We start from the raw sequence: 15,173 nt of genomic DNA, 5'->3' as shown, positions 1-15,173 counted from the left end.
GTCGGAGAAAGGCGAGACGCCGACGAACATTGGTAAAGCCTTAGGCTTCAGTTGGTCGACCGTGGCGACCATTATTAAGGACAAAGGCCGTAATATGTGTATTTGGATATTTATTTAGAGATTTAGGGGGTATTTAGGGGGTATTAAAGGGTTAATTCCGACTTACGCGGAAATTCGGGTTACGTCACCAGCGTAGGAACGGAACTCGTTCGTAACCCGAGGACCTCCTGTGTAAATATATGTGGAAGGTAAATAAAAGACTCAAACTTATGTCTAGAATACAGTAGTGTAGGGTTTACAGTCATGTGATCTGAACACTGGACCGGTCTGACAGATGGAACTGGGTTCCTCCTCTTCCTCCTCCTCCTCCTGCTTTTCCTCTTCCTCCTCCTCTTCTTCCTCCTCTTCTTCCTCTTCCTCCTCCTGCTCCTCTTCCTCCTCCTCCTCCTCCTCCTCCTCCTCCTCCTCCTCCTCCTCTTCCTCCTCGTTCTCACATCTCTTTCTCTCTCCTATTGATCTCTCTTATTGATCGCCCTTTGCTCGTCCCTGGTGATCAAGTCTTACCAGGCTGTCATTGATTACTGATGGAGGCAGAGTACAGGTGCATGATGGGAAAAGGGAGGGGTTTACACTGACTGACAGTAGAACCAGAACCAGAACTAGAAGCAGAGGGTTGTGGTTCCATCAGGTCTAGATGAACCCTGGTTCTGGTTGTGGTTGTGGGTCATCTGTGGGTTTTCTTTTTGTATTTATTATATTTATGGATCTGATCTGGAGTCTGTCTGTGGTCTGAGCAGGAGCTGATTCCCCCTCCTCTTCCTCCCCCTCCTCTTCCACTTCTTCCTTCTCCTCCTCTTCCTCCTCCTCTTCTTCCTCTCTTTAATATTAAACAGGTCTGTGATGTGATCCACTCCTGGATCTTCTCTAAACCCTGTTGTTGTCATTCTCCTTTTTCTTCTTCTTCTTCTTCTTTCATTCAGTTCATCCTCTGGGGATAATTTCATTTGGTTCTTTTCATTCTGGTCCGTCCTGGGTTTATACAGATGGAGCTGATATAGTGGTGATGGGGGGAGCCAGTCCGTCCCCCTTTTAGCCGATTGTGTTTTGTTTCAGAGCAGGTTCCATTTAGATTCAGTGTGATTATGAAGGATCTGCTGCACCAGAGGATAGACCATCCATGACCTTCAACAGCCAATCAGCATCCACACAGCACACCTGCCCATGGAGGCAGGGCCCACCCATGGAGGCGGGGCCTACCTATGGAGGCAGGGCCTACCCGTGGAGGTGGGTTCTACCCATGGAGGTGGGGCCTACTGATGGAGGCAGGTCCTACACGTGGAGGTGGGTCCTACCCATGGAGGCGGGTCCTACTGATGGAGGCAGGTCCTACACGTGGAGGCGGGTCCTACCCATGGAGGTGGGGCCTACTGATGGAGGCAGGTCCTACACGTGGAGGCGGGTCCTACCCATGGAGGTGGGTCCTACTGATGGAGGCAGGTCCTACACGTGGAGGCGGGTCCTACCCATGGAGGCGGGGTCCTACTGATGGAGGCAGGTCCTACACGTGGAGGCGGGTCCTACCCATGGAGGCAGGTCCTACCCATGGAGGCGGGGCCAACCCATGGAGGCGGGTCATCAGGTCTCTATACAGTTCATCACTCTACAGGAACACTGGTGTAAACAGCCCAACGGTCCAATCAGACGATCGGAGGGGGGCGGAGCTGACTCCACCTCCACATTCACACACTTGTCATTTGGTTTTGCTCCTGTCTGTCACATGTGGAGAAAAATGGACCCTGTTCAGAATCCTAACCCAGTTCTGTTCCTAACCCTAACCCAGTTCTGTTCCTAACCCTAACCCAGTTCTGTTCCTAACCCTAACCCAGTTCTCTTCCTAACCCTAACCCAGTTCTGTTCCTAACTCTAACCCAGTTCTGTTCCTAACCCTAACCCAGTTTTGTTCCTAACCCTAACCCAGTTCTGTTCCTAACCCTAACCCAGTTTTGTTCCTAACCCTAACCCAGTTCTGTTCCTAACCCAGTTTTGTTCCTAACCCTAACCCAGTTCTGTTCCTAACCCAGTTTTGTTCCTAACCCTAACCCAGTTCTCTTCCTGTCTCCTCAGGTTGTTTGTCTAACCTTCCTCCTAACGTAAAGAAGATCTCTAACTCGTACGAGGAACGTCGTAAACAGGCCACAGCCATCGTCCTTCTCGGAGTCATCGGTGCAGAGTTCGGAGCTGAGATCGAACCTCCTAAAGGTTCAGCCCGAGCCCGACCCGGAGGACAGGCACCTGAAGGGTTCGGCCTGAGCAGTGGGGGGTCCAACTATTCACTGGCACGGCACACATGTGAGTAATGGAATACTACTGGAATACTAAAGTACTACTGCACACATGTGAGTACTGGAGTACTACAAAACTAGAGTAAAGTACTACTGCATACATGAGTAATGGAGTACTACTGGAATACTAAAGTACTACTGCACACATGTGAGTAATGGAGTACACATGTGAGTAATGGAGTACTACTGGAATACTAGAGTAAAGTACTACTGCCCACATGTGAGTAATGGAGTACTGCTGGAGTACTACTGCAATACTACTACACACATGTGAGTACTGGAGTACTAGAGGAGAGTACTTCCACACATGTGAGTACTGGAGTACTACTACAGTATTAGAGTAAAGTACTACTACACATGTGAGTACTAGAGTATTACTAGAGTACTAGAGTAAAGTACTACTACACACATGTGAGTACTGGAGTACTACTGGAGTACTAGAGTAAAGTACTACTACTTGGTCCCTGGCCCTACCAGGAGCAACATGCCCCCAACAACACAGCTCCTACACTCATGAGGGCTCTGAAACCCCTCTGACAGGGGTCTAACAGGGGTCTAGCAGGGGTCTAACAGGGGTCTAGCAGGGGTCTAACAGGGGTCTTACAGGGGTCTAGCAGGGGTCTAGCAGGGGTCTTACAGGGGTCTTACAGGGGTCTAACAGGGGTCTAACAGGGGTCTAGCAGGGGTCTAGCAGGGGTCTAGCAGGGGTCTTACAGGGGTCTTACAGGGGTCTAACAGGGGTCTAACAGGGGTCTAGCAGGGGTCTAGCAGGGGTCTAACAGGGGTCTTACAGGGGTCTAGCAGGGGTCTAACAGGGGTCTTCAGGTCCAGCTGTCCCCCTTGTATCTAAACTCCTTCTGTTGTCCGTTTATGGTTCCTTCAGGTAAAGCGCTGACTTTCCTGCTGCTCCAGCCCCCCAGCCCTAAACTGCCCCCCCACAGCACCATCCGACGCACCGCCATCGACCTGATTGGCCGAGGCTTCACGGTGTGGGAACCATATATGGACGTTTCTGCAGTTCTGATGGGACTGTTAGAGCTGTGTGCAGACGCAGAGAAACAACTGGCAAAGTGAGTACACACACATACATGTACACGCGCGCACACACGCACATATGCACATGCACACACAAACACGCGCACACACATACACACATGCACACACACATGCACACATACATGCACACACATGCACACACACATACACACATGCACACACGCGCACACACATACACATGCACACACACATGCACACATACATGCACACACATACACACATGCACACATGCACACATGCGCGCACACATGCACACACATGCACACACACACACACACACAAACATGCATATGCACAGTCACACACACATGCACAAACACACATACACACACTCAAACACAGTGTGTTAGACACCAGTGGGAGGGGTCTTGTGGTCGTCTGATTGGACGACAGCGCTGCGGTTCCACCGTTCGCGCCGTTGTAATCTGATTGGACCACATTCTGATGATGTCACCATGTCTGCGTCTTCGTCCGTTCATCTCATTGTGTTAAAATAACTGGATCTGAACAACAACTGGACACAATGTAACAACTGAGCGATGGATCCAAGAGCGTTACCATGACGACTGTCTGCACTCAGACACATCACACACTGGTGTCATATTTCACCAGTCTGGGGAGGAATCACAGCCTCCTCCATTAGTCTGGAAGATGGGGGTGGAGCTGCAGAGGGCTCATGACAAGGCTAATGCTAAATGCTAACCTTCTGACTAAACTTTAAACATCATCAAACATTTTGCAACAAAGTCATTTTATGCAGTTTGTCCCACCCCACCAAGAGCCCCATCCCACCAAGAGTCCCGTCCCACCCAGCGTCCCATCCCACCCACAGTCCCATCCCATCCAGAGCCCCATCCCACCAGGAGCCCCATCCCACCCACAGTCCCATCCCATCCAGAGCCCCATCCCACCAGGAGCCCCATCCCACCCACAGTCCCATCCCATCCAGAGCCCCATCCCACCAGGAGCCCCATCCCACCCACAGTCCCATCCCATCCAGAGCCCCATCCCATCCAGAGCCCCATCCCACCCACAGTCCCATCCCATCCAGAGCCCCATCCCACCAGGAGCCCCATCCCACCCACAGTCCCATCCAGAGCCCCATCCCACCAGGAGCCCCATCCCACCCACAGTCCCATCCCATCCAGAGCCCCATCCCACCCACAGTCCCATCCCACCAAGGTCTAACCCTACCCCTGTCCTTGTGTCCAGGACCAGGTCCAGGTCTAACCCTGTCCTCTTGTGTCCTCAGTATCACCATGGGTCTGCCTCTGAATCCACCTGCTGACTCCGCCCGCTCAGCTAGACACGCCCTCTCTCTGATCGCCACAGCCCGCCCACCAGCATTCATCACAACCATCGCCAGAGAGGTACCACACAACTACACAAAATACACAAATACTACAAAAATACACAGGTATGCAAATACACAAACTACACAAATACAACTACATAATTACGTTAATACACAACTGCACAACTATTGCCAGAGAGGTACCACAACTACACAAACTACACAAATACAACTACACAACCATCGCCAGAGAGGTACCACAACTACACAAACTACAAAAATACAACTACACAACCATCGCCAGAGAGGTACCACAACTACACAAACTACAAAAATACAACTACACAACCATCGCCAGAGAGGTACCACAACTACACAAACTACAAAAATACAACTACACAACCATCGCCAGAGAGGTACCACAACTACACAAACTACACAAATACAACTACACAACCATCACCAGAGAGGTACCACAACTACACAAACTACACAAATACAACTACACAACCATCGCCAGAGAGGTACCACAACTTCACAAACTACACAAATACAACTACACAACCATCGCCAGAGAGGTACCACAACTACACAAACTACACAAATACAACTACACGACCATTGCCAGAGAGGTACCACAACTTCACAAACTACACAAATACACAACTACAACTACGCAACTACTACACAACTACGACTGCACAAATACACAACTACAATTACGCAAATACAACTATACACGTATACGAAATACACAAATACTAAACAAATACACAAGTACACAAATACACAAACTACACAAATACAACTACACAACTGCACAACTATCGTTAGAGAGGTACCACACAAGTACACAAATACACAACTACAAATACACAACTACTACACAACTACAACTACACAAAATACACAACTACAACTACACAAACTACCCAAATACACAACTGCACAACTGTACAAAACAGAGGCTGGACCCAGGTCCAGACCCCCTAACCCCTTTAACCCTGGTCTCTGTGGTCCAGGTGCACCGGTTCAATGCGGCCCAGGCTAACTCTCAGTCTCAGCAGAACGTCCACACCTCCACTCTGTCCAGAGCAAAAACTGAAATACTGAGAGTCATCGACATCTTGATTGAGAAGATGCCTGGAGACGTAGTGGACCTGCTGGTGGAGGTGAGGGGGTGGGGGTGGGGGGGCAGGGACCTGCTGGTGGAGATACGGGAGGGGGAGGGGTGCCCATCCTGTCCTGTTCATTCATTGGCTGTTTCTGTCCATGTCCCGCCCCCTCAGGTGATGGACATCATTATGTACTGTATCGAAGGTTCACTGGTGAAGAAGAAAGGACTGCAGGAGTGTTTCCCATCCATCTGCAAGTAAGGATGACATCCCATAATAAGTCCACACATCCCATAATAAGGCACAGCCAAGGACACTGCTGTGGGTTAGGGTTAACCCTGATCCTTACCCTAACCCAGTCCAGTTTAACCCTAACCCAGTCCAGTTTAACCCTGACCCAGTCCAGTTTAACCCTAACCCAGTCCAGTTTAACCCGGACCCAGTCCAGTTTAACCCTGACCCAGTCCAGTTTAACCCTGACCCAGTCCAGTTTAACCCTAACCCAGTCCAGTTTAACCCGGACCCAGTCCAGTTTAACCCTGACCCAGTCCAGTTTCAGGTGGTCTGTGTCACTTCCTTCAGTGTGTGATGTCACTTCCTGTTCCTTCAGGTTCTACATGGTCGGATACTGCGATCGCAGTCATCGCATCGCAGTCGGAGCTCGTCAGGGTTCAGTCGCTCTCTACGATGTTCGCACGGGAAAATGCCAGGTACATCAAACTAACCCTGAACTGACCCTAAACTGACCCTGAACTGACCCTGAACTAAGCCTAAACTGACCCTGAACTGACCCCAAACTAAGCCTAAACTACCCTAAACTGACCCTAAACTGACCCTGAACTGACCCTGAACTAACCCCAAACTAAGCCTAAACTAACCCTAAACTGACCCTGAACTAACCCCAAACTAACCCTAAACTAACCCTAGACTGACCCTACACTGACCCTAAACTGACCCTAAACTAAGCCTAAATTAACCCTAAACTGACCCTAAACTAACGCTGAACTGACCCCAAACTAACCCTAAATTAAGCTTAAACTAACCCTAAACTCACCCTAAACTGACCCTAAACTAAGCCTAAACTAAGCCTAAACTGACCCTAAACTAACCCTAAACTGACCTTAAACTAAGCCTAAACTAACCCTAAACTGACCCTAAACTAACCCTAAACTGACCCTAAACTCACCCTAAACTAAGCCTAAACTGACCCTAAACTAAGCCTAAACTGACCCTAAACTAAGCCTAAACTAAGCCTAAACTGACCCTAAACTAAGCTTAAACTGACCTTAAACTAAGCCTAAACTAACCCTAAACTAAGCCTAAACTGACCTTAAATTAAGCCTAAACTAAGCCTAAACTAACCCTAAACTGACCTTAAATTAAGCCTAAACTAAGCCTAAACTGACCCTAAACTAAGCCTAAACTAAGCCTAACCCAGTTCAATGGAGGTTGATCAAGTCTGGAAAGTTGGTGGTTCAATTCCTGCAGGTGTCCCAGCGTTTGTGAATTCCTTCCACCCCCTGTGTCTGCAGAACAGGAGTGTGGAACACACTGTGGTACCAGACCCATGGAGCAGTACTGGAACAGGACTGGACTGAAGAAAGGAGTGTGGTACTGTAAAAATGGAAAAGAGGAAAAGGAATGAACCAGAGAAGAGAGACAGAGCATCAGAAGAGGGAAAAATGGAGGTGTGTCCTCCAGAGAAATGCCCAAGAAAGTCCAGGTGTCAGGAAGTCCAGTTTCCTTCAGCATCCAAAGGCACTGAAACTGGACTGGAAATGCAGACAGAAGAGGTCTGGAAGAAGCACAGACACAACAGAAGAAGAAGAAGAGTTTAGGACAGAAAACAGCTGGAGTGAGAGGAGACTGACAGGACAACAGCTGAAAGAAGAGAGAAGAGAGAGGAGGAGGAAGAGAGGAGGTCATAGAGGAGGAGGAGAGGAGACTGACAGGACAACAGCTGAAAGAAGAGAGAAGAGAGAGGAGGAGGAAGAGAGGAGGTCATAGAGGAGGAGGAGAGGAGACTGACAGGACAACAGCTGAAAGAAGAGAGGAGAGAGAGGAGGAGGAAGAGAGGAGGTCATAGAGGAGGAGGAGAGGAGACTGACAGGACAACAGCTGAAAGAAGAGAGAAGAGAGAGGAGGAGGAAGAGAGGAGGTCATAGAGGAGGAGGAGAGGAGACTGACAGGACAACAGCTGAAAGAAGAGAGAAGAGAGAGGAGGAGGAAGAGAGAGGAGGAGGAAGAGAGGAAGAGGTCTGGAAGAGCCAAAGACACAACAGAATCACAAACAGAGGCTGGACCATGAAACGGCACCAGTGGATTACTAAAGACTACTGAAGACTGGAAGAAGACTTCTGAAGACTGGAAGAAGACTACTGAAGACTGGAAGAAGACTTCTGAAGACTGGAAGAAGACTACTGAAGACTGGAAGAAGACTTCTGAAGACTACTGAAGACTGGAAGAAGACTTCTGAAGACTGGAAGAAGACTACTGAAGACTACTGAAGACTGGAAGAAGACTTCTGAAGACTGGAAGAAGACTTCTGAAGACTACTGAAGACTGGAAGAAGACTTCTGAAGACTGGAAGAAGACTTCTGAAGACTGGAAGAAGACTTCTGAAGACTACTGAAGACTGGAAGAAGACTTCTGAAGACTGGAAGAAGACTTCTGAAGACTGGAAGAAGACTACTGAAGACTACTGAAGACTGGAAGAAGACTTCTGAAGACTGGAAGAAGACTTCTGAAGACTACTGAAGACTGGAAGAAGACTACTGAAGACTACTGAAGACTGGAAGAACTGCTTATGGACTGATAGAAGTGCTTTAACCCATTTCTTGTTCTCCTCTTTGTATAATTCTAAATGGACATTATTTTTCAGTTTTTTTTAACCTTTCCTTTTTTTCCTGTCCTTTCACTCTTTCCTTTGGACCATTTCCAGCTGTTCATTGGACTGGAACTGCTGGAATGTTGTTGGGTGGGGGCGTCCTAATCTCCTGTGGAGGTGTGACAGTCTGTAATTCCAGTCTCCAGGCCTTTATTGGGTTACCCATCATGCACCTGGTGGGCGGTCTTATTACGTTAGCACTGTGTCGTGGTTCCGTCCCCTGAGTGGAACACCATCTGTGGAGCAGAACCCCCCCCCCCCAGTCTGATGGAATTATGCCCCCCCCCCCTCCAGGTTCATGTATTAAAGTGTGAAACAGATGAAGTTCACACCAACACAGAAGCAGCGCCATGGCAACCAGAGCCGCTAGGAATGATGGGAATGATCCATCTGTTCATTAACCAGGTTATATGTGAAAAAGATGAAATTCTGATGGAATTAGAGTCTGACAGACGTTTACGACGAGTCCGACCTGTTTCACCTGCAGTCTGTGTCCACATGGAATATGTGAGAACATTAATAACAACAACAACAACTATAATAATAATAATAATAATAGAAATAATAATGATAATAATGACGATAATGATAATATTAATAATAATAGCAATTATAGTAATAATAATGATCACAATGATAGTGCTAAAAATAATGAAAATACATAATATCAGTCAAAATGGCTGATAGTATAAACCTTTTTAAAATTTCCTTCTTAAACGCGAGTCCTTGTTCAGTTCAGTCAAAAACCTCCTCTTAAATAAACTACCTGTTAAACAACCTCATGTACGTCCACAAACGCACGTCCACAAACGTCCATCCTGTCTTCAACATTCTACAGCTGAGGCTGGTGAAGAGTCTGGTGAACGTATGGATGTAAAATATGTGGGAAAAAAGTCTGAAGTGAATGAGCAGTGACTGTGGGAAGGAGGAGTGAAGAAGAAGTCAAAGGTCAGTGTGTGGACAGTGAAGCAGAGGTCAAAGGTCAGTGTGTGGACAGTGAAGCAGAGGTCAAAGGTCAGTGTGGACAGTGAAGCAGAGGTCAAAGGTCAGTGTGTGGACAGTGAAGCAGAGGTCAAAGGTCAGTGTGTGGACAGTGAAGCAGAGGTCAAAGGTCAGTGTGGACAGTGAAGCAGAGGTCAAAGGTCAGTGTGTGGACAGTGAAGCAGAGGTCAAAGGTCAGTGTGGACAGTGAAGCAGAGGTCAAAGGTCAGTGTGTGGACAGTGAAGCAGAGGTCAAAGGTCAGTGTGGACAGTGAAGCAGAGGTCAAAGGTCAGTGTGTGGACAGTGAAGCAGAGGTCAAAGGTCAGTGTGTGTGAACTTAAAGGTTTAAAGGTGAACATGACAGAACAGACTGAACATGTGGAGGCAGAACTGTGACAGTTCTGAAGTGTTGTTTCAGCCAATCAGCTGTCAGTATTCTGTTTCCTGTCTGTATCTGTTTTGGTTTATGGTGGTTTTGTGTGAAAACTGGATGTGATGTCATTTCCATGTGTCCCATACATGACCTGTGGGCCGGAGCGTACGTTTGTCACATTACAGAATAACTTTAGGCTTAAAGGTGTTTGAACGGTCGTATGTTTTCATGCTTTAATGTTTGTTTGTTTTCCTCCAGAACATCCACGGACACAAAGGACCAATCACAGCCGTGTCCTTCGCCCCCGACGGACGTTACCTAGCAACCTACTCCAACGCTGACAGCCACATCTCCTTCTGGCAGGTAACGCCCACTCACCTGAACAGGTCACATGTCCCTTTGGTAACGCCCACTCACCTGAACAGGTCACATGTCCCTTTGTACTCATCTGTAGTATTTGTACTCACCTGTAGTTTTTGTACTCATCTGTAGTACTTGTACTCTGATTACTTTTTAAATGAATACCAGTCTTCTGTAGTATTCATCTGCACTACTTGTACTCATTAGTAATCTGATTACTCCTCAGATGAACACCAGTCTTCTGTAGTACTCATCTGTAGTACTTTTACTCATTAGTAATCTGATTACTTCTCAGATGAACACCAGTCTTCTGGGCAGTATTGGGATGTTAAACTCCGCCCCCCAGCTCCGCTGTATTAAGACCTACCAGGTTCCTCCGGTCCAGCCCGCTTCCCCTGGGTCCCAGAACCACCTGAAACTGGCCCGGCTCATCTGGACCTCCAACCGCAACGTCATCCTGATGGCCCATGACGGCAAGGAGCACCGCTTCATGGTCTAGACCTGGACCTGGACTGAACCTGGACCCCTAAAGACCCCCAACCTGACCTGGACCCCTAAAGACCCACATGGACCCAGACCCTGGCCTGGACCCCTACAGATCCCCATGGACCTAGACCCCAACCTGGACCTGGACCGGACCTGGACCCCTAAAGACCCCCATGGACCCAGACCCTGACCTGGACCCTTCCAGACCCCCACAGACCCAGACCTGGACTCTTCCAGACCCCCCCCCCCCCCCCCCCCCCCCAGGTCCAGGTCTGTCTTAGTTTTCTTTAGTCTTTTATTACAGTTCAGACTCAGTTCAGGGGTTTGTTTGTTTATTTATTTTGTTTACATTCTGATTTAATCCTAAATATTTTCCAGTCTGCACTCAAACATTCCTCTGTAATTATTATTATTATCATTATTATTATTATTATTATCCTTTCCTCTTCCACATATTAAATATTTGTAGTTTTTCGCTCTTTTCTTCGCTGTCGAACTTTATGTGAATATATTTTTCTGATGTGAATTCTGTTCAAAACTTTGCAGTTTTTTTCTTTGTATGTGATGAAGTTTCAGACTCTGATCCTGGTTCTATTCCTGGTTCTGATCCTGGTTTGGATCCTGGTTCTGTTCTGTGTTTATAAACTCACTGGTTCCAGCTGTATATGTTTGTATTTTTGGTGTGTTTGTTTGCAGATGATGCTACCTTTTACAGTGTGCTAATCCTTGTGTTGCTGCTCTAGTATATCTGTATCTATAGATGTGTGTGTATATAGATCTACAGTTCATAGATCTACTCTTCATATAGATCTACAGTTCATAGATCTGCAATTCATATAGATCTACAGTTCATAGATCTGCAGTTCATATAAATCTACAGTTCATAGATCTGCAGTTCATAGATCTGCAGTTCATATAGAGCTGCAGTTCATATAGATCTACAGTTCATAGATCTACAGTTCATAGATCTGCAGTTCATATAGATCTACAGTTCATAGATCTGCAGTTCATATAGATCTACAGTTCATAGATCTACAGTTCATAGATCTGCAGTTCATATAGATCTACAGTTCATAGATCTCCTGTTCATATAGATCTACAGTTCATAGATCTGCAGTTCATATAGATCTACAGTTCATAGATCTACAGTTCATAGATCTACAGTTCATAGATCTACAGTTCATATAGATCTACAGTTCATAGATCTACTGTTCATATAGATCTACGGTGTATAGACTGGACCCACTGCATGAACTCTGTGGTGACTGTGGCTAATGTTAGACAAATTCTGTTGAACAAAGTGTAAAAGTTCAAATTTGGACGTTTCCTCCTCCTCTTTGCTGTTGATGTTTTTCTCCTCCTCCCTCTCCTCCTCCTCCCTTTCCTCCTCCTCCTCTTCCTCCCTCTCCTCTTCCTCCTCCTCCCTCTCCTCTTCCTCCTCCTCCTCTTCCTCCTCCTCCCTCTCCTCTTCCTCCTCCTCCCTCTTCCTCCTCCCTCTCCTCTTCCTCCTCCTCCTCTTCCTCCTCCTCCCTCTTCCTCCTCCCTCTCCTCTTCCTCCTCCTCCTCTTCTTCCTCCTCCCTCTCCTCCTCCCTCTCCTCTTCCTCCTCCCCCTCCTCTTCCTCCTCCTCCCTCTCCTCTTCCTCCTCCTCCTCCTCCCTCTCCTCCTCCTCCTCTTCCTCCTCCTCTCTCCTGGTGCATGTTCTCCTCCTTGTACTCTGTTCTTCTTTCAGTTCATTAAACCTGTTCCCTCTCAGTCTCAGTCTCTTCTCTTCTGTTCACTCCTGTCTTCATAAACAGCTCAGATCTTAAAGGTGCTGCAGACTTTCATTTCCTAGTGTGTCCTCAGTTCTGTCCATCCTCAGTCCTCTCCTCAGTCTCATTGGTCCGTTGGTCTGTCAGTCATTCCTCAGCTGCAGTCACCTGACAGCAGCAGCATGAACCTCCGTTTCACACAATGGACGTCACAACAAACTTCCTCAGATGTCCAGTTCCTCCTGGTTCTGTTTGTATACACACGGTTCTGTTTTGTAAACACATGGTTCTGTTTGTAAACACATGGACTGTTTGTAAACACACAGTTCTGTCTAAACACATGGACTGTTTGTAAACACATGGACTGTTTTGTAAACACATGGACTGTTTGTAAACACATGGACTGTTTTGTAAACACATGGACTGTTTGTAAACACATGGACTGTTTGTAAACACACAGTTCTGTCTAAACACATGGACTGTTTGTAAAAACACGGTTCTGTTTGTAAACACATGGTTCTGTTTGTAAACACATGGACTGTTTGTAAACATATGGTTCTGTTTGTAAACACATGGACTGTTTGTAAACACACAGTTCTGTTTGTAAACACATGGACTGTTTTGTAAACACATGGACTGTTTGTAAACACACAGTTCTGTCTAAACACATGGACTGTTTGTAAACACATGGACTGTTTGTAAACATATGGTTCTGTTTGTAAACACACAGTTCTGTTTGTAAACACACAGTTCTGTTTGTAAACACATGGTTCTGTTTGTAAACACATGGTTCTGTATGTAAACACATGGTTTGTTTGTGGTGGATGGAACTAAGAAACTGTTCAGCATGAGGGAAAGATGCAGCTGAGGAATGACTGACAGATGAACGGACCAATGAGACTGAGGAGAGGACTGAGGAAAAACTGGACAACCAAAGTCTGCAGCACCTTTAAATAAGAAAAGAAGAAACAGACACAAAATACACAAACCTGGGATCTGAGGAAGGAAACGCTGATGTGAACACCAGATCTGATTCAGCTGATCTGAGTCTTCAGTGTTTGGGTTCAATAAGTAAATAAATAAATAAACAAACAAACTGTGTTCGGTTCTGCTGCTGAATGAATCCACTGGTTACTTTGGTCTTCTTCCTCTTATCCTGGTCTGCGGGGGGGGGGGGGCAGCAGCCTCATCAGAGGAGCCCAGACAGCCCCCCCACCCTCCACAGCCCCTCCTAACTGCTCTTCCAGGTGAACCCTGATTGGTTCCCAGTCCACAGATAGAACCTGTCCATCATGTCTTGGGTTGGACTGAGGTCTCCTCCTGGATGGACACGCCCCTAACCCCTCCTCCTGGACGGACACACCCCAAACCCCTCCCCAGGGAGGATTCCAGGAGGCGTCCTCACAGATGGACCTCCTCCTCTGGTTCCTCTGGATGTGGAGGAGCAGCAGCTCTACTCTGAGTCCCTCCCACATGTCCCAGCTCCTCCCCTATCTATCAGGCTGAGCCCACCCCCCCTCCTGTCAGTCAGTGGTCCATGTGACCTGGCTGTGAGCCCGCCCCCCCTCCTGTCAGTCAGTGGTCCATGTGACCTGGTTGTGAGCCCGCCCCCCCTCCTATCAGTCAGTGGTCCATCTCCAGCTTCGGTTTCTGCACCACAATGGACCAATGGAGTGGACGCAGCACCGCAGACTCCGCCCCCATCCGCCTGGTGACCGTCCTACCGTCACACATGAACAAGAGACAGAGACACACCCCCTCCACCCTAAACTCCACCCCCCTCAGCTGCACCTGTAGACTCAGTCCATCAAAGTTCTGAACAGAACCAGGTCCTGGTGTCCCTGCTCCTCCAGTCTGATACATATAAACCCACATCAAACTGGACCCACAAAGACTTCAACAGGACCAGGACCAGAGGAGGTGGTCCAACTGGTCTACAACAGGGCCAGGACCACAGGAAGTGGTCCAACCGGTCCACAACAGGACCAGGACTAGAGGAGGTGGTCCAACCGGTCTACAATAGGACCAGAGGAGGTGGTCCCGATCTGGACCAAACAGAACCACTAAGGTTTGATCATCTTAAAGAAAAGGACCAAAAAACACAAAGCAACAGTGAAAGAATGAGTGATCCATCGATGGAATGAAAAGTGACATGAATGGATGGATGAAAGATGGATGAAAGATGGATGACGTGTCCTTCTCTTCATGAGGTTCAGGTTTGTCTAAGATTTCCGTCTTTTTCTGATTTAAATGTGTTTTATTCAATGAACAGAAGCTCTGAAAATCCAAACCCCACCCACAGTCCAGTTCAGTCCAGTTTAGTCCAGTCCAGTCCAGTTCAGTCCAGTCCAGTTCAGTCCAGTCCAGTCCAGTTCAATCCAGTCCAGTTCAGTCCAGTCCAGTTCAATCCAGTCCAGTTCAATCCAGTCCAGTCCAGTTCAGTCCAGTCCAGTCCAGTTGGATGCAGATCAAAGCTGGACTCGCTCTAATTAACTCGAGGCTTCGTTCACATTAATGAGGCTCTG

The 15,173-nt window shown here is 47.5% G+C and overlaps 1 protein-coding gene across 1 annotated transcript in view; it reads left to right on the top strand.

Annotated features, from left to right (window-relative positions):
* LOC115416020 (WD repeat-containing protein 7-like) overlaps window positions 1–11,559 on the top strand; it is a gene marked incomplete at its 5' end in the record, with an annotated part of 65,044 nt that extends 53,485 nt beyond the window's left edge. The window contains 9 exon segments of the mRNA XM_030129719.1: window positions 2,125–2,349; window positions 3,226–3,412; window positions 4,651–4,768; window positions 5,715–5,864; window positions 5,982–6,064; window positions 6,418–6,517; window positions 10,308–10,412; window positions 10,705–10,907; window positions 11,046–11,559. Coding sequence (XP_029985579.1) covers window positions 2,125–2,349; window positions 3,226–3,412; window positions 4,651–4,768; window positions 5,715–5,864; window positions 5,982–6,064; window positions 6,418–6,517; window positions 10,308–10,412; window positions 10,705–10,907; window position 11,046 — 1,172 coding nt within the window.
* Between the last annotated feature and the right edge of the window lie 3,614 nt (window positions 11,560–15,173).

Source organism: Sphaeramia orbicularis, unplaced genomic scaffold, assembly GCF_902148855.1.
Source record: "Sphaeramia orbicularis unplaced genomic scaffold, fSphaOr1.1, whole genome shotgun sequence".
Taxonomy (NCBI): domain Eukaryota; kingdom Metazoa; phylum Chordata; class Actinopteri; order Kurtiformes; family Apogonidae; genus Sphaeramia; species Sphaeramia orbicularis.
This window is presented reverse-complemented; position numbering and strand designations above follow the sequence as displayed.